The sequence below is a fragment of the Hemiscyllium ocellatum genome, chromosome 4, assembly GCF_020745735.1.
Source record: "Hemiscyllium ocellatum isolate sHemOce1 chromosome 4, sHemOce1.pat.X.cur, whole genome shotgun sequence".
NCBI lineage: Eukaryota > Metazoa > Chordata > Chondrichthyes > Orectolobiformes > Hemiscylliidae > Hemiscyllium > Hemiscyllium ocellatum.
Genome location: NC_083404.1, coordinates 47,541,913 through 47,568,595, shown reverse-complemented (window position 1 = coordinate 47,568,595; position 26,683 = coordinate 47,541,913). Strand labels below are relative to the sequence as shown.

Genomic DNA, 26,683 nt, shown 5'->3' with positions numbered 1-26,683 from the left:
ATGGTAGTGAAACAAGAGATCAGGCATGATCACTTTGAACGGCCGAGAGGGCTCCATGCTGAATGACTCCTCTTGCTCCTATTTCTAAAGTCTAAATTGAGACAAAACAGAAGTGTTTGCTGAATATCACATACTATAGAGTAGGCTCCTAGAGTGTTCAGAGTTAGCAATTCAAAGTCTGTGAATTGGTTTGTGATTTTCAAAAGGTTTACAAATGATATTGACCAGTGTAAACATCTCTGCAGGAATTCCCCAGAGTTGTGTCCTTGGCACAACCATCTTCAGCTACTTCATCAATGACAATATCACCATTAAAAAGGTCAGAAGTGAGGATGTTCAGCAATGATTGCTGAATGTTCAGCACCATTGATGACTCCTCAACTACTGAAGCAGTTGTTCCATGCTGAAATGCAACATGATCTGGACAACGTCCAGGCTTGGGCTGACAGATGGCAAGTAACATGTGCCCCACACAAATGCCAGGCAATAACCATTTTCCAATAAGAGACGATCTAACCACCACCTCTTGACTTTCAATGGTGTTACCATCACTGAATGGCCCCACTATCAATATCCTGGGTTTACAATTGACCAGAAACTCAACTATGTTCACTATAGTAGACACAAGAACAGGTTAGAAGCGAAGAATACTGCAGCAAGTAACTCACTTCCTAACTCTCCATTGCTTGCCCACCATATACAAGGCACAAGTCAGAAGCATGATGGAATATTCCTCGCTTGCCTAGAAGGGTGCAGCTCTAACAACACTCTAGATGCTTGACATAATTCAGGCTAAACAAAAATCTGTTTAGTTACACCACATCCACAGGCATCCATTGCCTCCACCAATGTTCAATAGCAGCAATGGATATTATCTATAAGATGCACAGCAGAAATTCACTAGGGACCCTTAGACTGCACCTTCCAAGATCATGACCACATTCATCAAGGGGACAGGGGTATCAACACTAGTTCAATGAAGAGTTCAGGAAGGCATACCTAAAATTGAGCTGTCAACTTTGTGAAGCTACCTACACACTACTTGTGTGTCAAACAGCATAAGCAGCAAGTGTTAAAACCAAGCAATCCCACAATGGATTACAGTCATGAATGGTTGTGAACAATTAAACAACTCACTGAAGGAGGCAGCTCCACCAATGTCCCCATACTTAATGATGGAAGGGTTAATGGGCAGCAGATTCATGACAACACCACCACCTGCAAATTCTCACCATCACCATTCTTTCACTATCACTGGACCAAAATGTTGGAATTCCCTCCCTCATGGCATTGAGAGTCCATCTAGTGCACGTAAACTGCAGCAGTTCAAGACGACAGTTCACTATAAAGGGAAAGTAGGGATGGGGGAAATAAATCTTCTAGGAGAAAGTGAGGACTACAGATGCTGGAGATCAGAGCTGAAAATGTGTTGCTGGAAAAGTGCAGCAGGTCAGGCAGCATCCAAGGAACAGGAGGATTGACGTTTCGGGCATGAACCCTTCTTCAGGAAGGCTCATGGGGGAATAAATGGCCAGGAGTGAATTAAAAAGCAACCATATGATGTGGGAGCAGACAAAGGCTTCATCGAGTCTGTTCCACCATTTAATTAATGAGATTATGTCAGACCTGATAATCCTCAACTTCACTTTCCAGCCTGACTCTTGTAATCTTTGATCTCTTGACTGATTAAAAGTCTATTTATCTCAGCCCTGAATACCCATGACTCAGCGTCGACAGCCCTCTGCAATAAAGAATTCTACAGATTCTACCCTCGGAAGAAATTTCTCCATCTGTCTGAAATGGGTGACATGTTATTCTGAGATTATGCCTGCTTTTCCTAGATTCTCTCACAAGGTGAAAACAACCTCTCCACATTTACCTGCCAAGTCCTCTGAGAAACTTACATATTTAAATAAGGTTTCCTTCTAAGCTCTAAAATGCATATAAGTCCAACCCACTCAATCTTTCCTCAAAGACGATCTCTCCATATCTGGAATCAACATGGCAAACCTTCTCCAGACTGCCTCCAAAGTCAGAACGTCTTTCCTTCGATAAGGGAAAGACAACGGTTCATAGTATTCCAGCTGTGGTCTGACGAGTACCTTGTGATAAAACTATACAGTCTCCCTACTTTTAGAATCCATTTCTTTGAAATAAGGCCAACATTCCATTTACCTCCCCTATTACCCATCAAACTAGATGCTAGTCTTTTGTGATACATTAACGATGATTCCCAAATCCCGCCCACCTATTTTTATGTCTGTGAAAACTTCACAACAGTGCTTTCATTTGATATCCAAGTTATTAATATATTTTGTAAATAATTGTGGCCCAGCACTTGTCCATGTGGCATTCCACAAGTTACAGTTTCCATCCTGAAAACATTCCCTTTCTCTCAACTCTGCCTACCATTAATTTGCCAATCCACTATCTATACTAATATACAATCCTAAAATGATGGGCTTTTACCTTAATTAAACTTATGTGCAGAAACTTATCAAACACCTTTAGGAAATTCAAATATATCATATAAACTGCTGTTTATCTATTATGATTGTTACCCCCTCAGAGAATTCTAATCAACCAACTGGGCGTGATTTCCTCCTCATGAAGCCATGCTGACACTGCTCCATTACACTTTGCATTTCTAAGTGCATTGCTATTACATTCTTTATTATGGACTAAAAAATGTGCCCAATGACAGATAGTAAGCTAATTGGCCTATAGTTAGCTGTTTTTTGACGCCTTTTGAATAAGATTGCTCTACCATCTCTGAAGCTACTCCCTTTAAATTCCTGCAACCAATCAGGTCCAGGGCACTCATCAGCCTTTAGCTTCATTTGCTACCTTATTTACAGTAGGCATACTCTCGAGTACTAGTTATTGCATATATTCCTCCCCTCTTTCAGCTCCTTACTTATTTAGTATCTTCGGAATGCTATTAGTGCCCTCTTGTGTGAAGACTGATACAAAATACTTATTCAACTCCTTTGCCATTTGCTGGTTCTCTGTTTTTATTTTCCTAATCTCCTTCTCATGTTTATCATTGGCCCCTCTTATTTTTAAATATATTTTTAAAAGCTCTAACTGTTTTAATGTTACTTAACAGCTTGCCCTATGTTTACTCTTTTCCCTACTCCACCACACTTAACCCTATCAAAGTGTCCTTTAATTCATTTCAACCTCAAGTGTTTAGCTAGTTTCCCCATACACTGTGGCAAAAGAAGCGGAAATGTAATTAGACTTCAGTCTTAAAAGCAGATAGCTATTCCTGAAAGATCTCAGCATCTCTCACCCGTAAGTGTTCAAGGTTTGTGCGAAGATTTGTAGCTCGGGTGCTCGTTGTTGTGGTTCTGTTCGCCGAGCTGGAAGTTTTTGTTGCAGACGTTTCGTCCCCTGGCTAGGCAACATCATCAGTGCTCTGGAGCCTCCTGCGAAGCGCTTCTTTGATGTTTCTTCCGGTATTTATAGTGGTCTGTCCTTGCCGCTTCCGGGTGTCAGTTTCAGCTGTCCACTGTAGTGGTTGATATATTGGGTCCAGGTCGATGTGTTTGTTGATGGAGTTTGTGGATGAATGCCATGCCTCTAGGAATTCCCTGGCTGTTCTCTGTCTGGCTTGCCCTATGATAGTAGTGTTTTCCCAGTCGAATTCATGTTGCTTGTTGTCTGTGTGTGTGGCTACTAGGGATAGCTGGTCGTGTCGTTTCGTGGCTAGTTGATGTTCATGTATGCGGATTGTTAGCTGTCTTCCTGTTTGTCCTATATAGTGTTTTGTGCAGTCCTTGCATGGTATTTTGTAAACTACATTAGTTTTGCTCATGTTGGGTATCGGGTCCTTTGTTCTAGTGAGTTGTTGTCTGAGCGTGGCTGTTAGTTTGTGTGCCGTTATGAGTCCTAAGGGTCGCAGTAGTCTGGCTGTCAGTTCTGAAACGCTCCTGATGTATGGTAGTGTGGCTAGTCCTTTTGGTTGTGGCATGTCCTCGTTCCGTGGTCTGTCTCTTAGGCATCTGTTGATAAAGTTGCGCGGGTATCCGTTTTTGGCGAATACCTTGTATAGGTGTTCCTCTTCTTCTTTTTGCAGTTCTGGTGTACTGCAGTGTGTTGTGGCCCTTTTGAATAGTGTCCTGATGCAGCTTCATTTGTGTGTGTTGGGGTGGTTACTTTCATAGTTTAGGACTTGGTCTGTGTGTGTTGTTTTCCTGTGTACCCTTGTGGTGAATTCTCCGTTCGGTGTTCTCTGTGCTATCACGTCTAGGAATGGGAGTTGGCTATCCTTTTCTTCTTCTCTCATGAATCGGATTCCTGTGAGTGTGGCGTTGATGATCCGGTGTGTTTTTTCTATTTCCGTGTAGGACTAGCCACACTACCATACATCAGGAGCGTTTCAGAACTGACAGCCAGACTACTGCGACCCTTAGGACTCATAACGGCACACAAACCAACAGCCACGCTCAGACAACAACTCACTAGAACAAAGGACCCGATACCCAACATGAGCAAAACTAATGTAGTTTACAAAATACCATGCAAGGACTGCACAAAACACTATATAGGACAAACAGGAAGACAGCTAACAATCCGCATACATGAACATCAACTAGCCATGAAACGACATGACCAGCTATCCCTAGTAGCCACACACGCAGACAACAAGAACATGAATTCAACTGGGAAAACACTACTATCATAGGGCAAGCCAGACAGAGAACAGCCAGGGAATTCCTAGAGGCATGGCATTCATCCACAAACTCCATCAACAAACACATCGACCTGGACCCAATATACCAACCACTACAGCGGACAGCTGAAACTGACACCCGGAAGCGGCAAGGACAGACCACTATAAATACCGGAACATCAAAGAAGCGCTTCGCAGGAGGCTCCAGAGCACTGATGATGTTGCCTAGCCAGGGGACGAAACGTTTGCAACAAAAACTTCCAGCTCGGCGAACAGAACCACAACAATTCCTGAAAGATATTTAAAAAATTATCTGTTTTTCCAGATAGTGCTTTGTTAGTTGCAGTTTTATACTTATTTTGATTACACCATATTTCTAATCTCGAATAAGAAAGGTTTCTATAAATGTATGTTGTAAGGGAGGAGAAACAGAAAATATCTCACCCATGTTTTTTGAGCATCTCTACTGTCATCAAATCTATAAACTGAAAATTTATAGAGTACTAACAATTCACTTCTAGTACAGTGGTGTCATCTTAATGATGCACTCTGAATGTGGCTACTACTTATTTAGAAGCTGATTTTCTTTATCATGCTCTGCAGGTCTCTAAACAATCAATACAATCTAATAACCATACAATAATCAGGAATATCTTTTATAACAATTGTCAAACCCTCTATTTAAGTTTATTGATGCCTCAAGCACAGTAACTTTAAATCAATTATTTCAATGGTACTGAAGTGGTGTCTTTTCAAGAACAAAGCCACAAGATCATGGCTTTGCCGCTATCACTGCAGCCTTTTCCAGCTATTAAACCCTGCGAAAAAAGTGTTAAAGTCAATTCCTGACTCTTGGGCATCTGATTTCTTCCACCCCCTTCATTGGCAGTTGCATCTTCAGATGTCTAGGCCCTAAACTATAGAAAAATGCTGTCCCTAAACCTCAGGGTCTCATGCTCCTCCTTTAAAACATTTTTAAAACCAACCTTTTGGTTGGTAAGCCTTTGAACACTTAATTCCAGTTTTGGGGTATGAGATCAAATTTTGGCAAATAATGCTCCTCTGCTGCACTTTGGTATACTTAACTACCTTCCAAATATTACATAAATACAATTTGTTGTCTTGCAGGATGGATTAGTAATTTTTAGAAATGTTGTGGGATATTTTCTTTGTGAGAAACCTACATTTCCCTTATTACAGATCTTAACCTGTATACAGACAGGTTCACATGAGTTGACCTTCTCAAGCTGAAGAATAGTCTCTGAATTGAACATCTGATCACTGAAAGTCATCGAGAATTCTGTTTTCTCATTTAACTGTTTCAATGAATCTCATTATCTAGTTCTGTGTAACCCTGATATCACACATACAACTTTATAAAGTGAATGTAAGTGTTAGAATATTTTAAAAACTGATTATCCCATATATTCTAACAGCAACTTGCATTTATTATGGTAATGGCACCGTATAAAAGATCCCAAACTGCTTCATGGGAACATCATGGTGCAAAACCTGACCCCAAACCATGGTAATTGATATTAAGACAGATGGCTGAAAGCTTTATCAAAGAGTCAGACTTTAAGGAAAGTCTTAAAAGTGTAAACAATGGTAAGCATTGGAAAAGTGCGAACAGGGAATTCCAAAGCTTCAGGTCCTTGCAATGGAAACCAGGGTGAGCAATGGTGGAGCAGTTAAAAATCAGGAATTCTCCAAAAGTCCAGAATTAGGTCTCTGTTAGGACAGCAATTTGCAAAAAGACAACCTAAATAAAGTTACAGTTATCTAACTATTATTCCATTAGGAATTTAAAAACTCAAAAGGTTAATTGCTGCAACAATATTCCAGTGTCCCAATATCTTTGCACAACATTCCTTGGAAAGTTGTAAACCTTTACCTCTAAAGAATCTCCTGATATAACCAGTGTACAGTCATGTTTCCTTCTGAAAGCATTCAGCTCTAAATGAGCTTCACCACGATTCATTACCTGCAAAGACAAATCTCTCATTGATTTGCTCAATAAAGATAATACGATGCTAGAACGTAATGAAGCAACAATGCACAATTTATCCTGGTCAGAAAAGCAAATCTAGCGTTTAAAAGTTAATGTTGAAAAATGTAACTGTGGAAATTACAATATCACACGTAAGCAAACTATTTAATCTTTGAATGCAGTAGATGTTTGAGTATATCTTGAATAAATGCTTTTGCTGTTGATTGGAAGTTTAATAATCAAAAACTTGTTTCACTTAATTCAAGTAGATGATAGCATTTTCTGTTATACTATTTCCTCAAATGAAGTTATTTTCATTTGCCACTTTTGTAGTAGAAGTTCGTTAAACAACTTATTAAACAAGCATTCCGATGTAACAGTGTCTCTAATACTGAGCCAGGAAGCTCAGCTTTAAATTTCACCTGTTCGAGAGGTATGTAATAACATTGCTGAATAAGTTGATTAGAAAATATCTTCATCGTCCAACTTAGAGTCAGAGAGATGTACAGCATGGAAACAGACCCTTCGGTCCACCTCGTCCATGCCAACCAGATATCCCAACCCAATCTAGCCCCAACTGCCAGCACCCGACGCATATTCCTCCAAACCCTTCCTATTTATATACCCATCCAAATGGCTTTTAAAATGTTGCAATTGTACCAGCCTCCACCACTTCCTCTGGCAGCTCATTCCATACACCTACCACCCTCTGCGTGAAAAAGTTGCCCCTTAGGTCCCTTTTATATCTTTCTCCTCTCACCCTAAACCTATGCCCTCTGGTTCTGGACTCCCCGACCCCAGGAAAATAACTTTGCCTATTTACCCTATCCATGCCCCTCATAATTTTGTAAACCTCTACAAGGTCACCCCTCAGCCTCCAACGTTCCAGGGAAAATAGCCCCAGCCTGTTTAGCCTCTCCCTATAGCTCAAATCCTCCAACCTGACAACATCCTTGTAAATCTTTTCTAAACCCTTTCAAGTTTCACAACATCTTTCCGATAGGAAGGAGCCAAAATTGCACACAATATTCCAACAGTGGCCCAACCAATATCCTGTACAGCCGCAACATGACCTCCCAACTCCTTTACTCAATACTCTGACCAATAAAGGAAAGCATACCAAACGCCTTCTTCACTAGCCTATCTACCTACAACTCCACTTTCAAGGAGCTATGAACCTGCACTCCAAGGTCTCTTGGTTCAGCAACACTCCCTAGGACCTTACCATTAAGTGTATAAGTCCTGCTAAGATTTGCTTTCCCAAAATGCAGCACCTCATATTTATCTGAATTAAACTCCATCTGCCACTTGTCAGCCCATTGGCCCATCTAGTCAAGATCCTGTTGTAATCTGAGGTAACCTTCTTCACTGTCCACTACACCTCCAATTTTGGTGTAATCTGCAAACTTGCTAATTGCACTTATGCTTACATCCAAATCATTTATGTAAATGACGAAAAGTAGAGGATCCAGCACCAATCATTGTGACACTCCACTGGTCACAGGCCTCCAGTCTGAAAAACAACCCTCCACCACCACCCTCTGTCTTCTACCTTTGAACCAGTTCTGTATCCAAATAGCTAGTTCTCCCTGTATTCTGTGAGATTTAACCTTGCTAACCAGTCTCCCATGAGGAACACTGTCAAATGCCTTACTGAAGTCCATATAGATCACATCTAGCGCTCTGCCCATATCAATCCCCTTTGCTACTTCTTCAAAATGCTCAATCAAGTTTGTGAGACATGATTTCCCACGCACAAAGCCATATTGACTATCCCTAATCAGTCCTTGTCTTTCCAAATACATGTATATCTTGTCCCTCAGGATTCCCTTCAACAACTTGCCCACCGCTGATGTCAGGCTCTCTGGTCTATGGTTCCCTGGCTTGTCCTTACTACCCTTCTTAAAGACTGGCAGCACGGTAGCCAACCTCCAGACTTCCGACACCTCACCTGTGTCCATCGATGACACAAATATCTCAGCAAGAGGCCCAGCAATCACTTCTCTAGCTTCCCACAGAGTTCCAGGGTACACCTGATCAGGTCCTGGGGACTTATTTACCTTTATGCATTTCAAGACACCCAGCACTTCCTCCTCTGCAATATCGATATTTTGCAAGGTATCATCTATTTCGCTACTTTCTATACCTTCCATATCCTTTTCCACAGTAAATACTGATGCAAAATAATAGTTTAGTATCTCTCCCATTTTCTGCAGCTCCACACAAAGGCTACCTAACTGATCTCTGAGGAGCCCTATTCTCTCCCTAGTTATCCTTTTGTCCTCAATGTATTTGTAAAAACTCTTTGGATTCCCCTTAACTCTATTTGCCAAAGCTATTTCATGTCTCCTTTTTGGCATCCTGATTTCCCTCTTTAGTATACTCCTACAGTCTTTGCATTCTAAGGATTTACTCGGTCTATCCTGTCTGTACCTTACATATGCTTCCTTCTTCTTCTTAACCAAATCCTCAATCTCTTTAGTCATCCAGCATTCCTTATACCTACCAGCCTTTCCTTTCATCCTAACAGGAATATACTTTTTCTGGATTCGTTATCTCATTTCTGAAGGGTTCCCATTTTCCAGCCGTCCCTTTACCGGCGAACATCTGCCCCCATTCAGCTTTTGAAAGTTCTTGCCTAATACCGTCAAAATTGGCCTTTCTCCAATTTAGAACGTCAACTTTTAGATCTGGTCTGTCCTTTTCCATCACTGTTTTAAATCTAATAGAATTATGGTCGCTGGCCCCAAAGTGCTCCCCCACTGACAGCTCAGTCACTTGCCCTGCCTTATTTCCCAAGAGGAGGTCAAGTTTTGCACCTTCTCTCATAGGTACATCCACATACTGAATCAGAAAATTTTCTTGTACACACTTAAATTCCTCTTCATCTAAATCTTTAACACTATGGCAGCCCTAGTCTGTGTTTGGAAAGTTAAAATCCCCTACCATAACCACTCTATTATTCTTACAGATAACTGAGATCTCCTTACAAGTTTGTTTCTCAATTTCCCTCTGACTATTAGGGGGTCTATAATACAATCCCAATAAGGTGACCATCCCTTTTTTATTTCTCATTTCCACCCGAATAACTTCCCTGGATGTATTTCCAGGAATATCTTCCCACAGTACAGCTGTAATGCTATCCCTTATCAAAAATGCCACTCCCCCTCCTCTCTTTTCTCCCTCTCTATCCTTCCTGTAGCATTTGTATCCTGGAACATTAAGCTGCCAGTCCTGCCCATCCCTGAGCCATGTTTCTGTAAATGCTATGATATCCCAGTCTCACGCTCCCAACCATGCCCTGAGTTCATCTGCCTTCCCTGTTAGGCCCCTTGAAATAAATGCAGTTTAATTTAATTAGTCATACCTTTATCCTGCCTGCCCTGACTGTTTGACTTGCTTCTGTTCTTAACTGTACCAATCTCAGATTGATTTCTTTCCTCAATATCTCCTTGGGTCCCAAACCGCACCCCCCCGCCCCCAACCTTACTAGTTTAAATCCTCCTGACTAGCTCTAGCAAATATCCCTGCCAGTATATTAGTCCCCTTCCAACCACTGTTCACTGCACAGCATAAGTTGTATTGCAGCTAACTCACTGCTACCCTCTACTGGATAGATTTCGTGATGTCCTGTATCACAGATTTATTTGTTTATTCATGTGCCAATAATGTCTTCCCCTGCTGCACTTATGAAAACTCTCATCTTCCCGATGTTACTGAAAGCATTTTCTTAAGACGACCATAAGAAATAGGAACACGTGTACGTCATTCAGTCCCTTGAGCCTGCTCCGCCATTCAACAGGATGACGACTGATCCGACATTCCTCATGTCCACTTTCCTGCCTGCCCTTTTCCCTGTAACCCTCAATTATCCAACTGATGGTACAACACAGGAACTGGGCCATTGGCCTACCATGTCTGTGCTGACCATGATGCATTCTAAACTAATCCCATCTGCTTGCACATGGTCCATTATTCCTCTATTCCCCATCTATGTGACTGCCTAAATGCCTCTTTAACTTTGCTTCGATATCTGCTTCTACCATCTCCCCTGGCAGCATGTTCCAGGCACTCACCACTGTGCGTAAAAAACCTCGCACATCTCCTTTAAACTTGCCCCCTTTCATCTTAAGCCTATTCCCCGATATTGTTTTGACATTTCAAGCCTAGGAAAAGGATTCTGATTATCTACCCTTTACCTGCCTCTCAATTTTACAAATTTATCAGGTTGCCCCTCAGCCTCCATAGCTCAAGTGAAGACAATCCAAATTTGTTCAACCTCTCCTGAGAGCTGATGCATTCCAATCCAGGCAACATTCTGACAAACCTCTTTGATACCCTTTTCAAAGTCTCTGCATCCTTCCTGTGGTGTGGTAAGTGGAACTGCACATAACTCTCCAAATATGGCCTAACCAAAGTTTTATACAGCTGCAACAAGACTTGCCAACTTCTACACTCAATGCTGAGACTGATGAGGACAAGCCTCCCTCTTCTTATCCACTTTGGTTGTCACTTTCAGAGAGCTATGGACTTTGACCTCAAGATCCCTCTGCACAAAGTTCCTAATGGTGTTGCCACTTACTAAATACTTTCTGCTTGCATTTGACCTTCCAAAATACATCACCTCACGGATTAAACCAGATTAAACTCCATCTGCCATTTCTCTATTCAACTTTCCAACTGATTTATAATCTGTTGTATGCTTTGACAACCTTCTCACTATCCACAACTCTACCAATTTTCATGTTGCCTGCAAACTTACTAATCAGACATTTTTATCCAAATCACTTATATATCTTATAAGAGCACAGGTCCCAGCACTGATCCTTGCAGAACATCACTGGTCACAGATCTCTACAGAAAATCACCTTTCCACAACAAACCTCTGTCTTCTATGACAAAGCCAAATTTAATCCAACTCATCAACTCACTTTGGATCCCCGGTTCCTCAATCTTCTGCACCAGCCGACCACGATGGACCTTTAGTAAAGCCATTGTCGACCACATCCACGCCATGCCCTCAATCATCTTCATCACTTACTCAAAAAATTCAAACTGTTGAGCCAAGACCATCTAAAAAAAAGCCATGTTAACCATCCCTAATAAATCCATTCGTTTTTGAACATGAGTAAATCCTGTCCCTAGGAATCATCTCCAATCATTTCCCTTGGTATTTGTCACTGGTGTAAGGTTCACTGGCCTATAACTTCCTGGAATATTCCTGCTGTCCTTCTTAACCAAAGGAACAACATTGGCTATTCTCCAATCTTCTGGTACTTTGCCTGTGGCTAAGGAGGATACAAAGATCTCTGTCAAGAACACAGCAATCTCCTCCCTTCCTCCCTCAGTATTCTGGAATAGAACCCATCAGGCTTGGGGACCTATCTATCTTAATGCTTTTCAATCCAGCTAACACTTTCTCCTCCTTAATACTGATATGGGAGAAAGTGAGGACTGCAGATGCTGGAGATCAGAGCTGAAAATGTGTTGCTGGAAAAGCGCAGCAGGTCAGGCAGCATCCAAGGAGCAGGAGAAATCGGCTTTTCGGGCATGAGCCCTTCTTCAGGAAGCCCTTCTTCTTCCTGAAGGGCTCATGCCCGAAACGTCGATTCTCCTGCTCCTTGGATGCTGCCTGACCTGCTGCGCTTTTCCAGCAGCACATTTTCAGCTTAATATTGATATACCCTGGAATACTGATACTGTTTCCTAAAATCTTATCATCCATATCCTTTTCCTTGGTGAACACTGATGCAGAGTACATATTAAGGACTTCATCTACTTTCTCTGACTTCACATATAAATTCCCACCTTTGTCCTTGAGTAGACGTATCCTTGCCCAAGCTACCCTTTTGCATCTAAACATATGTGTAAATGCCTTGGGATTTGCTATAATTCTGCTTTCCAAAGACATTTCATGGCCACTTTTAGCTCTCCTCATTTCTTGTTTAAGTTCTTTCCTGCTTCCTTTACATTTCTCAAGGGCCTTGTCTGATTTTCTTTCCTGAAACCTTACTTATGCTGTCTTTTTGACTAAAAACTTTCAATATCTCGTCATCCAAGGTCACCGTAAGTTGCTGCCTTTATCATTCACCCTCCCAGGAACATGCTGATCTTGAATTCTGATCAACTGGCCTTAAAAAGACTCCCACATGTCAGATGTGGATTTATCCTCAAACAGTCTCCCCCAGTCTAATTTCTCTAGTTCTTGCCTAATAGTGTTGTAATTAGCCGTCCCCTAATTTAGCATTTTCATGCTAAACTACTGTGGTGGGGACTGGGAAACAAAACAGTAGGTCAGCATGTGGAGTAGTTGGGGAGACAGTAGAGATTAAGTCCAGTTAGTTTACTAGGAAGAACTAACAGGGTCAAGTTAATGAACATGGTGGGACTGGCGGTCTGAAATGCATGTAACACAGCAAGTAAAACAATTATGGCAAAGGACCAGGTAAAAACAATGACTGCAGGTGCTGGAAACCAGATTCTGGATCAGTGGTGTTGGAAGAGCACAGCAGTTCAGGCAGTATCCAATGAGCAGCGAAATCGACGTTTCATCAGGAATAAAGGCAGTGAGCCTGAAGTGTGGGGAGATAAGCTAGGGGAGGGTGGGGGTGGAGAGAGAGTAGCATAGAGTACAATGGGTGAGTGGGGGAGGGGATGAAGGTGATAGGTCAGGGAGGAGACGGTGGAGTGGATAGGTGGAAAAGGAGCTAGGCAGGTCGGACAAGTCCGGATGAGTCATGGGGACAGTGCTGAGCTGGAAGTTTGGAACTTGGGTGAGGTGGGGGAAGGGGAAATGAGGAAGCTGAAGTCCACATTGATGCCCTGGGGTTGAAGTGTTCCGAGGCGGAAGATGAGACGTTCTTCCTCCAGGCGTCTGGTGGTGAGGGAGCGGTGGTGAAGGAGGCCCAGGATCTCCATGTCCTTGGCAGATTGGGAGCGGGAGTTGAAATGTTGGGCCACGGGGCAGTGTGGTTGATTGGTGCGGGTGTCTCGGAGATGTTCCCTAAAGCGCTCTGCTAGGAGGCGCCCAGTCTCCCCAATGTAGAGGAGACCGCATTGGGAACAACGGATACAATAAATGATATTAGTGGATGTGCAGGTAAAACTTTGATGGACGTGGAAGGCTCCTTTAGGACCTTGGATGGACGTGAGGGACGAGGTGTGGGCACAGGTTTTACAGTTCCTGCGGTGGCAGGGAAAAGTGCCAGGATGGGAGGGTGGGGCGTGGGGGGTCGTGGACCTGACCAGGTAGTCACGGAGGGAACGGTCTTTGTGGAAGGCGGAAAGGGGTGGGGAGGGAAATATATCCCTGGTGGTGGGGTCTTTTTGGAGGTGGCGGAAATGTCGGCGGATGATTTGGTTCATGCAAAGGTTTGTAGGGTGGAAGGTGAGCACCAGAGGCGTTCTGTTCTTGTTACGGTTGGAGGGGTGGGGTCTGAGGGCAGAGTGCAGGATGTGGATGAGATGCATTGGAGGGCATCTTTAGCCACGTGGGAAGGGAAATTGCGGTCTCTAAAGGAGGAGGCCATCTGGTGTGTTCTATGGTGGAACTGGTCCTCCTGGGAGCAGATACGGCGGAGGCGGAGGAATTGGGAATACGGGATGGCATTTTTGCAAGAAATAGGGTGGGAAGAGGTGTAATCCAGGTAGCTGTGGGAGTTGGTGGGTTTGTAAAAAATGTCAGTGTCAAGTCAGTCGTCATTAATGGAGATGGAGAGGTCCAGGAAGGGGAGGGAGGTGTCAGAGATGGTCCAGGTAAATTTAAGGGCAGGGTGGAATGTATTGGTGAAGTTGATGAATTGCTCAATCTCCTCGCGGGAGCACGAGGTGGCGCCAATGCAGTCATCAATGTAGCGGAGGAAGAGGTGGGGAGTGGTGCCGGTGTAATTACAGAAGATCAACCGTTCTACATAGCCAACAAAGAGACAGGCATAGCTGGGGCCCATACGTGTGCCCATGGCTACCCCTTTGGTCTGGAGGAAGTGGGAGGATTCAAAGGAGAAATTGTTAAGGGTGAGGACAAGCTCGGCCGAACGAATGAGTGTCGGGTGGAAGGGTACTGTTGGAGACGTCTGGAGAGGAGAAAACAGAGGGCATGGAGGCCCTGGTCATGGCGGAAGAGGTGTAGAGGGATTGGATATCCATGGTGAACCTGTGCCCACACCTCATCCCTCACCTCCATCCAAGGTCCTAAAGGAGCCTTCCACATCCAAAGTTTTACCTGCACATCCACTAATATCATTTATTGTATCCATTGTTCCTGATGCGGTCTCCTCTACATTGGGGAGACTGGGCACCTCCTAGCAGAGCATTTTAGGGAACATCTCCCAGACACCCGCACCAATCAACTACACCGCCCCATGGCCCAACATTTCAACTCCCCTTCTCACTTTGCCGAGGACATGGAAGTCCTGGGCCTCCTTCACCGCCGCTCCCTCACCACCAGATGCCTGGAAGAAGAACGCCTCATCTTCCGCCTCGGAACACTTCAACCCCAGGGCATCAATGTGGACTTCAACAGCTTCCTCATTTCCCCTTTCCCCACCTCACCCGAGTTCCAAACTTCCAGCTCAGCACTGTCCCCATGACTTGTCCGACCTGCCTAGCTCCTTTTCCATCTATCCACTCCACCCTCTCCTCCCTGACCCATCACCTTCATCCCCTCCCCCACTCACCCATTGTACTCTATGCTACTCTCTCTCCACCCCACCCTCCCCTAGTTATCTCTCCATGCTTCAGGCTCACTGCCTTTATTCCTGATAAAAGGCTGTTGCCCGAAATGTCGATTTCGCTGCTCGTTGGATGCTGCCTGAACTGCTGTGCTCTTCCAGCACCACTGATCCAGAATCTGGCAAAGGACCAGTCTAACCCTTATTCACAAGGATTTTAAAACATTTGGAATTATGATCATTACTCCAAAATGCTTCCCTACCGAAACTTCAATCACCTAGCCAAGGTTCATTCTTCAATACAAGGTGTAGTATGGCACCTTTTCTAGCTAGATTATTTGCATATTGTTTGAAGCCGCCCTCTGAATGCACTTAATAAATTCTGCCCCATCTAACACCTTGGCATTAACAAAGTCCCAATCAATTGTGGGAAAATTGAAACCACCACTACAACAATCCTGTTGTAGTTATATCATTGCATAAGCTGCCAATATAATTGCTCCTCTATCGTCTGCTGGCTATTGGGAGTCCTATAGTATAACACCATCAGTGATTGCACTTCTCCTATTCCTGAGTTCTACTTGTATGGCCTTGTTGGATGAGCCCTCCATGCATCTGTGACTTGATCCTTAAATGGTGATGCAACTCCCCCAACCCTTTTAGATCCCTCTTTATTATGCCGGGAACATTCAAATCCTGAAACATTGAGCAGGCAGTCCTGCCCTTTTCTCATCCAAACTTCTGCAATGGTTACAACATCAAGATCCATGTATTTTTCAGGTTCTAAATTCATCTGCCCTAATTGCTTTATTTGCTGTACTACATACATTTCAGACTGCTAGTCCCACCACGTTCATTAACTTGGTCCTGTCTGTTCTTCCTACCAAACTAACTGGACTTAATCTCTACTGTGTGCCCAACTACTTCACATGCCGACATACTGCTCTGTTTCCCAATCCCCACCACACTAGTTTAAATCCTCCTGAGTGGCACTAGCAAACCTCCCTGCAAGGATACTCCTGGCCCTTCAGTTTAGGCGCAAATTGTCCTTTCTTGTACAGGTCAAAGTCATAGGGAGGTACAGCATGGAATCAGACCCTTTGGTCCATGCTGACCAGATATCCTAAAGTTATCCAGTCCCATTTCCCTCTAAATCCTCCCTACTCATGTCCCAATCCAGATGCCTTTTAAATGTTGTAATTGTACCAGCCTGCAATATGTCCTCTGGCAGCTCATTCCATTGACACAACACTGTTGTATGAAAATATTGCCCTTTAGGTCCTTTTTAAATCTTTCCCTTCTCACCCTAAACCTAGTCCCTCCCTCCTACATCAGTGCTTTGGCCACACATTCAACTGTATTATCTTCCTACTTCTAGTCTCACTAGCATGTGGCGCAGGGAGCAATCCTGAGCTAGAGGTCCTGCTTTTCAACTTTCTACTTACCTCCCTGAATTCCCTTTGCAGGATGTCATCTCTCTTCCAGCTTATGTCATTAGCACCAATATGGACCATGGCCTCTGGCTACTCACCCTCCTCTTTCCAAATGTCCTATGTCCACTGAGACTCCTTGATCCTGGGACGTGGATCATACTGGAATCTCACTCATGGCCACAGAAACACCCATTTACACCCGTATCACTAACATTCACCTACACTTCAACCCTCCCTGCTGCAAAACAGAACCAACAATCTGGCTGCTGCTTTCCAACAAGAGGCCACCACAATCATACTGCTCCCCCTCCAACACACACTATCCACACAAAGACTCCCCGAACAGTATCCAAACAGCATACTTGTTTAGGAGCATAACAGCTACTGGTGATTCCTGTGTTCTGTGGCCGCTACTCCTGTCTGGTTGATCGTTTGGCGTGACCACATCCCTGAAACTCTTGTCTTAAAACCTTCTGCCTCGTGTATGCTCCTCTGAGGCCAACTGCTGCTCTGACCAATCTATGTAGTCTGAGAGGAGTTGTAGGTGCACACGCTTCCTATTGACAGTTGTCAGGCACATCCTCAGGACCCCCCATCTCTCACATCTCACAAGAGCAGCATAGTTCTCCATTAACTGCCAGTATAACCTCTCTACTAACTAGTGGATTAGACGAAAAGGAAAGGCCTTGACTTGAATGCTGCTGACCATCCTCAGTGAAGCCCCACACTCACCAAAACCTGCACTTCAACCTCAACAGCAGCATTTTGACCTTCTAGCCCTTCTCCACACTGGCTGCTGCCACTAGAACCTGCCTCTCTTTCATGCTGCCACGAGGAAAGAAAATCTTCTCCCAGAATCCTCCTAAGTCATTTCTCACTACCACCCTTTTTTGGATACTCTTCCTGCTGTTCAGCACCAGGTCCTTTCTGACGCCTTGTCTAGTTATAGCGAGTTAGCTGACTTCTCCCAGAATCCTGCTCAGTCGCTTGTTACCACTGCTCTCTAATCAAGAATCACTTGCTGAATCATTCACTTCTTGCTGAGAAGCAAGCCTTCAACTTCTCCTTGGGTAACATCACCTGGTCACTGCTTTACATTTTTAAACCAAATCACCCCAATTAGCAGTTTCATTCCTTGTGCAATATTTTCAAAACTGAAGTTAAATATATTCTAATGAGGCCAACTGCACTTAAATAATAATCTAACATTTAAGTTTCTATTGATAAACATATACCAGTAAGAGAAAAACCCAAAATTTCCAGGTTAAATGTTCTGGGAATTGTGTCAATGTTTTTTTCGGAAACTAGATTTGTTTTGTCAGTTGAACTCCTTTAAAACAACAGTTAAAGTTATATTAAATAGTTTAAAAAAATATTGTATCTGCAAAGATTCATTTCAGCATTAAACAATTTGTTGCTTTTTAATATACTTGTGCTATTTTATTATTTGCAGGGTGTATTTCAGTGAAAGTTTAAATGCTAAATATGTCAATGTTTGCAAATTTGCAACTGAAGGATAGCAATGGGGATTGTGTTAACAATACTGCTTACAAAGATTTGGTCCTGAGCTTGATTGCACTGTTGGGAATTTCTAGCATTATTTATTTCTCACACCATTTGGAGTTTCAGCCAGCAGCTCAATGTGATTGTTATGGCCAAACAAACAGTATGACATACACCAACAACCGCGTGTTAGACTCGGTCAGTTGAGCTGAAGTCTGGTTCATGAGTTTGAATGGCAAGGGCAGTAAACGAGCTTGAAATAAAATCACAGCTTACAGATTACACATCTAAAATATAATACAATTTGTACTTTCAAATTGTGACATGGCGGCTTATATAATTCCGCTGTGGAAGGCAAACAATTGAATTCACTTGTATCCTCCAGAAAACATGGAGAGTCACAAGCACGAGATTTGTGCAGAAGTGTTATTGATCTATTTAATTAAGTAGATTTCACTGCATTAGCAAATAAATGTCTTTATGTTCAATAAAATTCAGTCATATCTCAGCTACACGTGCTGTTGAAACAATCTCAGCTGCATCCTTTTTAATGAAATGCTTTATTCCACACATCAAGTACTTCACAGCAGCTTGCAAAAGATATCTGTTGTTTCAAAATATTTGTCTGTAAACTTAAAAAAACAACTTTCCAGACCATTTGCAAAACCTTGTTTGTCAGTTATACTTACAGGGCGAAAGATGTGAACATCCTGATTTCGAGACACCAGATGAGAGCTTTTGGCAATGCAAGTAGCCGTTTCTAGTTTATCTCCAGTCAACATCCATATCTGGAAAACGCAAGCATAGCTCCCATTAAAATGCAAGTGTGATAAAGCTGAAAAGAGACAATTGCTCCAATACACATCAACAGACAAATTCAACTCAAGAAGTGCACTCAGCAATCTGACTTAAAAAGTTGAAGTAAAGTGAAATTCTGGATCATTGACTGCTACATTCGGAGAAGTTAAACAGTCCAAATCTGACAAACTCAACTGCAATTGTCCATTTTACTATTTTCATAAGTGATAAAAGAATGTTGATTAATAGGTTTAGGCAGTAAGAGTTTAAATGTATTGTGAAATGTATCATTTGTTAGTTCCTTCAGGTCTACCCTCCTTGGAGCTTTCAAGTAGTTAGTATGATACAATTTGATTTGATGGCCTGTTGAATAAGATGGTTCCACAGAGGAATGTGAGATGATATATTTTCTCATATATGTTGCATAGACTATTTTCTAAATGCGGAGAAATTCAGAAATCTGAAGTGCAAAAGGACTATAAGACCATAAGACATAGGAGTGGAAGTAAGGCCATTCGGCCCATCGGTCCACTCCGCCATTCAACTCAGGCGTCCTTGTCCAGGATTCTCTTAAGGTACACTTGTAGCTTGAGTTGGTAGTTATGAAGGCAAATACAAAATTGGCATTCATTTCAAGATGACTAGGATATAAAAGGGATGTACTTCTGAGGCTCTATAAGGCTTTGGTCAGACCACACTTGGAACATTGAGAGCAATTTTGGGCCCCATACCTAAGGAAGGATGTACTGACCCTGGAGCGGATCCAGAGGAGGTTCACGAGCATGATCCCAGGAATTAAAGGCCAAACATGTGAGGAACATTTGAGGACTCTGGGTCAATACTCAATGGAATTTAGAAGGATGAGGGAGGATCTTACAGAATTGTAACTTAGGGAATACTAAACAGCCTGAACAGCGTGGACGTTGGGAAAATGTTTCCATTACCAAGACCTGAGGGCACAGTTTTAGAAGTAAAAGGAAGACCCTTTGGAACACAGATGAGGAGAAACCTCTTCAGTCAGAGTGGTAAATCTATGCAATTCATTACCACAGAAGGCTGTGGAGGCCAGACCATTGAGTATATTTAAGACAGAGGTAGGTAGGTTTTTGATTGTCAAGAGGATCAAATGTTGTCAAAAGGATTTAAAGAAAGACTTGAGAAGAGCAAAGAGAGGATATGAGCAGTCTTTAGCATGTCGAATAAAAGAGAACCCTAAAGTTTTCGATAGGTATGTGAGAAATAAAAGGATGACTAGGGTGGGAATAGGGCCAGTCAAAGGCATAAGTGGGAAGTTGTGTGTGGACTCTGTGGAGATTGGAAAGGTGCAAAACAAATATTTCTTATCGGTTTTCACTCAGGAAAAGGAGAATATTTTAGAGGAGAAGAATGAGATACGTGATATTAGACTAGAAAGGATCGAGGTTAGTAAGCAAGAGGTGTTATCAATTCTAGAAGGAGTGAAAGTAGACAAGTCCCCTGGGCCGGATGGGATTTATCAGACGATTCGCTGGGAAGGTAGGGAGATGGTGTTGGAGCCTTTGTCTTTGAGCAGTCATTATCTACAGGTTTAGTACCAGAGGACTGGAGAACTGCAAACATTGTGCCCTTGTTCAAGGAGGGCAGTAGTGATGACCCAGGTAATTATAGACCAGTGAGCCTTATGTCTGTCGTCGGAAAAGTTTTGGAAAGGTTTATGAGAGATAGGAATTATCATCATCCAGCAAGTAACAATTTCGTTTCAGATAGTCAACATGGTTTTGTGAAGGGCGGGTCAAGGTCTCACAAACCTCAGTTTTTTTGAGAAGGTGACCAAACATGTGAATGAAGGTAGGGCAGTTGACGTGGTGTACATGGAATTCATTAAGACCTTTGATAAGGTTCCACATGGTCGGCTGTTGGAGAAAGTACAGAGGCATGGTATTAAGGGTGATTTAGCAGTTTGGATTAGAAACTGTCCTTCTGTAAGAAGGCAGCGAGTGGTGTTGATGGAAAACATTCAGCTTGGAGTCTAGTGGTGTGCTACAAGGATCTGTTTTTGGACCACTGCTGGACCACTTTATAAATTACTTAGATGCAGGCATAGGTGGATGTGCTAGTAAGTTGCAGATGACACTTAAATTGGTGGCGTAGTGGACAGAGTGAAAGAATGTTGCAGTTTGCAGGGGGAATCGGATAATCTGCAGAATTGGGCTGAGACGTGGCAAATGGAATTCAACGCAGATAAATGTGAGGTGATCCACTGTGGGAAGAATAACAGGAAGGCAGAATACTGGGTCAATGGAAAGATTCTTAGTAGAGTGGATTTGCAAAGGAATCTTGAAGTCCACATATAGATCCGTGAAAGTTGCTACCCAGGTGGATGGTGCTGTTAAGAAGGCATTACGATGTGTTAGATTTTATTGGTACAGGGATTGAGCTCCGGAGCCGTAATGTCATGCTGCAACTATACAAAATGCTAGTGTGGCTGCACTTGGAACATTGTGTGCAGATCTGATCACCTATTACAGGAAGGATGTGGAAACACTGGAAAAGGTGCAGTGGAGATTTACTAGGGTGTTGCCTGGTCTGGAGGGAAGGTTTTATAAGGCCGAGAGACTTGGGTCTGTTCTCATTGTAAGGATGAAGGCGGAGGGTATTTGATAGAGACATACATGATGATCAGAGGATTAGATAGGGTAGACAGTGAAAGTTTTTTTCCCCAGGATGATGATGTCAGCTTGTACAAGGGGGCATAACTACAAATTGAGGAGTGATAAATTTAAGACAGATGTCAGAGGCAGGTTCTATACTCAGAGAATGCTAAGGGCGTAGAATGGCCTGCCTGCCAATGTAGTTAACTCAGCAACATCAGTGAGATTTTAAACAATCTTTGGAAAAGCACATGGATGATGATACTGTAGGGGGATGGGCTTAGATTAGTTCACACGTCAGCACAACATCAAGGGCCTAAGGGCCTGGCCTGCACTGTATTGTTCTATGTTATGGGGAGAAAGTGGGGGAATGGGGTTGAGAAACTAACTAACTACGATTGAATGGCGGAGCAGACTCAATAGGCCACATGGCCAAATTTCTGCTCCTACATCGTATGATCTTATGATCACAAATGTTAAAGCCCCTGAAAGCTATGATGTCACCAACTAGATGGTCCTGGGATCACTGATATTCAAATTGGAGATACCTAAACAGAAAACTGGCGAAAGCATAATATACAACTCTTTTGAAAATGAAGAGTGAACAAATGATCAAGGACACACTTTGTAAATAATTTTCTGTGACTAACATCACACTCCATGTTGCAAGCATACATAAAACAACATACATATTTACTGTTTTGTTCACCAGACACAAACTAATCCACTTGCTGAAATTATATACTTTTCCCTCATCCAAAGTGCAAGATCCACAAAAAGATATGATCATGACATTTGCTTGAGTAGAATTATGTAAGGATTCTATACAACTCAATTTTGAACAGGTATCATTGAATCTTTCTCACTCAGTGTTCTTCAGTCTTGGCCCTCCAACTCAGAACATGTAATGTTTTCAATTAAGACTTCAATTAATTTAAGTCTATATTATTTAAAAATGGTGAAATAAGAGTACTTAATTCATCGCAAAAACTTCACATATTACCTATGATGCACTTACATAGGGAGTTCCAGAGTGGAACAAAGATAGCTGAAAGATCGGCACCGAAATATGTGGTGGTGTACAAAGCTGAGGCGATCACAGCAATTAGTAAGAAAACACAATTGATGGATTTTGTGATGAGAACAACTTTAAAAATGTAATATAGGGGAACAGAGTTATTTGTGGGACAGTAGAAAGGAGAATTATGGATGGCGTTCATGTGGGATAAAATTAGGCTGGATCATGTTGTAGGATGGATGGCTTAGGGTTGGGGAAATATGACAAACATCTTATTTAGTAGATCATAGTTTTAGCGTTTCATTTATGTTCTTTCGTGTTTTTCAGTACAATACTGCTTAAATGACAATTATGACTCATGAAAATTATACAATTCTGACCTTTATTCCAGCATTTCTCAACATCTCCAGGGTTGGTCTCACATCTGCTTGTAGTTGATCCTCCACTCCAGTGAGACAGAGAAGTTCCATTTCTCGCTCAAGACTCTCCACGACAGCTGCCACCTTTAGTGACCGATCATGAACACTTAGTTTTGCTTGATTATACCGGTTCTGTAAATAGTGGAAGGAAACAATTTTTCAACTGACTGAAACTGTAGTGGAGAATGTTGAAGTTGGGCACAGATATTCTTAGTGAGCACGACCTGAATAAATACTTCCACAGTATTCTGTCTGGGTAGTTTGAATTTAACACAACGCAACCAGAAATAACAACACAAAATGACGGAAATAGTCAGCAACTAGTTCTGAAGAAAGATGGATGACCTGAAATATAAACACTTTTATTGTCTCCACTGATGTTACCAGACCTGCTACATGTGTCCTACTCTTATTCCATCATCCATATTCTTTTCCTTTTGTTTGTGCACAACTTTGGACAGGTTTAAAAATTAGCAAAGAATCTTTCATCACTGAGTACATAATACAACAATGCAATTTAAATGGCAGTGAGCAGAAAAAACATCCTGTCCTTTTTTGGCATGTAGGTCGCCTTGACTACGAACAAATTATAATATTTATGTCCATAAGGCAATTTGAAAAAAAAACATTCAGGGTCCTTGGTTTTATAAATAGAGGTACAAAAACCAGAAAGTTGAGGCAAATCTCTTTAAATATTGGTTTGGCTTAAGCAGGGAGCAGTGTTTCTAAGAAGGCTATCAAGGTCCTGGGCCGGGGGGGGGGGGGGGGGGTGGTTTATAGTAACTGATAAAAGAGATCAAGGTAAGCTGAGGTGAAATTGCATGTTATTCAATTGCATGTCAGGTTGTTACAATCTAAACAAGGACAGAAATTTCTGGAAAAGCACAGCAGCTCTGGCAGCAAGTTCCAAAAAAATGTCAACTCTTATTCCTCTCCACAGATGCTGCCAGACCTGCTGAGTTTTTCCACCAATTTCTGTTTTTGTTTTTGCTTCTGATTTCCAACATCTGCATTCTTTTGGGTTTTTTTTGCTACAACCTACAGTCAAAGGAAGGTCAATTAAAAAGCTGCAAGTGGCACAATGCGCCCCAAAATCAATCCAAGACATTTTGGCACCATATTTGGAGAGTTTCATCTTATTTTACGCCAGCGCGTGTTTATAGAATTTAAACTTCCTGTAATTTCACACAAACAGGTGTAGTTAAAATTATGTTAAGAAATATTGAAAAGATTAATTGGTCAAATTGTTGGATATAGCAAAAGCAACAATCCTGGGACAAAGTTTTGATTTTCTCTATTTATAGTCGACCTAGAGATTACCGCTGTGCTAAATAGCATCGATTTCCCAATACCAAAATCTTCCCTACCTTCATGAAAACAAAATTCTATTCTTTTTCCCCATTAATGCGATATGGGCATCACTGGCTTTAAGGCCAGCATTTAGTGCCCACCCCTAATTGCCCAAAGTGCAGTTAAGGATCAACCACATTGTTGTGGGTCTGGAGTCACATGCAGGCCAGACCAGGCAAGGATGGTAGATTTCCATTCCCAAATGGATTTCCCTGCCAATCACAATGGTTTCATGGTCATCATGAACTTCTTAATTGCAACTTCTCAGTGAATTCAAATGCTTTCAGTGGTCAAGGTGTGATGAACACCCAGGTCCCCAAAACATTGTGTGTCTTTGGATTAATAGTCTAGCGATAACACCAACAGGCCATCATCTATCCTGCTGAGTTAAAGATGTTGCAAACTTGAATTAAATAACTTAATAATGATTTACTATTTCCAATAAGTTAGGACAATTCTCTCTTAATAATTGTAACTATGGCAGAAATCCTGCCCACTAAAGTAAAACTTAAAGGACATATTTTACTGCCAACAACGTACAATAAAATTGCATAAGCTACTTATTTGCAAGAATGCCATATAAATCATGCTATTTTAAGATTTGTGGACTGCAAGATAATCCTCCGTTCACTGTTGCACTAAATGGGTCAAAGTTAATAAAGACTTAACTGATACCCTGTTTTAATTGCAAGTTCAAATTCAATTAAAGTGCCACTAATAAGATTTGAATTGCAGCATTGCAAATATATTGGACTTATGCATAGAAAATGAGATAATTAATTTGTGGCAGAATGTGTTATCGGGGAGATCTACAACAGTGCTGGGATCAAATTCAAATACATGTGATTTTCAATAAAATAAATTGAGATCAATCTCAAAAGTCAAACATATGAAATAAAACAGTCCCAAGCACTACTTTTGTCCTTCTTTGATTAAGACAACATTTCGTATTTAAAAAGGTCAAATGACATCAGACTTTACATTGTTCAATTGTGGACCAAATCTATACCAACTGTGATTGGGAAAACTTGGTCCATTTAGGACCACCAGATGAACACAGACTTCACTGAACAAGAGGTGAAGATTCTTTGCCGTCAGGATCACATTTAGTACGACCAACATTCTTTTTTCTAACTTTATTGCATATCTACTTGCTTCTTTGATTTCAGACAAATTAAAAATACATGTTTCCTATTAAATATCTTTGCCTGTTAAAATACATTACCAGCTTAGTAATTCCATCGTGATTTGCAATAGCTTATTTTCAAAAAATACACAAATTTGCATGCTGGAAGTGGGACACTTTAGTTATAAAATTAGTGCTGCAACTCCACGATGAGTGATGTTTTAATTCCATAATGTTTGACTATTTCCTACACAGGTAAAACACAGATAGTCTTCATTTTTTGATGGTTATCATTCATAGTTCAAGAGCTTAAAGGCAGAATTTGCTGGGTGAGTCACAATTCCAGTGTTGGCTACAATTCCAGGAACTGGAATGGCAGTGGCGGGCTGACGGATATGAACCTCTCAGAGATGCTAATTATAAGGCCATGTCAGAGGACCCCATTCAATTAGACTTGGTGTCTAGGTTCCAGAAGTGGAAAGTCTATTCAGTGACTCTGTGGATCAGGCCCCCAGCTTTCCTTGCTGTGTGACTGATGGTAATAAACAGGTGATCAAGAGCTGCCAGGACAGCAGGTATAGCATTAGCTGAGGCATTCATGAAGTGGTTGCAATGACATGATTCCTGCCAAGGAAGATCTGAACATTATGATTTACTGTCAGTGAATTTCCCCATGGATATACAGTGAGTTGAAGTATGCCATATGACAACATCACCAGAAGGAAATGTTAATCTGTAGTTCATGTGATGGACTAACAAATCAGGAATTATCAATTTACATAACACCATGGAATAAAACCAAAATTCAACAAACTGATGGTTTTGTGGACTGGTGCCAAACAAAATGCCTTTAAAGCTGCCAAATTATTCAATTAGTTCACAATTTGAAGGGTTCTGCCACTCTGAGAATGGCCTACAGTACTCCGCATACAATAGCAAATTAAGTCATGCAGTTCATGATCAACACCTTGAAAACCCACTACCAACCTTATAAGAAAAGGGCAACCTATGTTCATATCAAGATTGATACTGATCAACATATGGAGTTAACAGGATAAATGGCCAAAAT

General features: G+C 41.9%; 1 protein-coding gene across 1 annotated transcript in view; it reads right to left on the bottom strand.

Moving 5' to 3' along the window:
• Positions 1 to 26,683, bottom strand: part of atp9b (ATPase phospholipid transporting 9B) — a 351,572-nt gene that overhangs the window by 15,616 nt on the left and 309,273 nt on the right. Inside the window, exons 19-21 of the mRNA XM_060823126.1 lie at positions 23,100 to 23,270; positions 18,963 to 19,061; positions 6,573 to 6,662 (exon numbers count right to left, since the gene is read on the bottom strand). Of these exons, the coding sequence (XP_060679109.1) occupies positions 6,573 to 6,662; positions 18,963 to 19,061; positions 23,100 to 23,270 (360 nt within the window). The remainder of the gene's footprint in view (positions 1 to 6,572; positions 6,663 to 18,962; positions 19,062 to 23,099; positions 23,271 to 26,683) is intronic.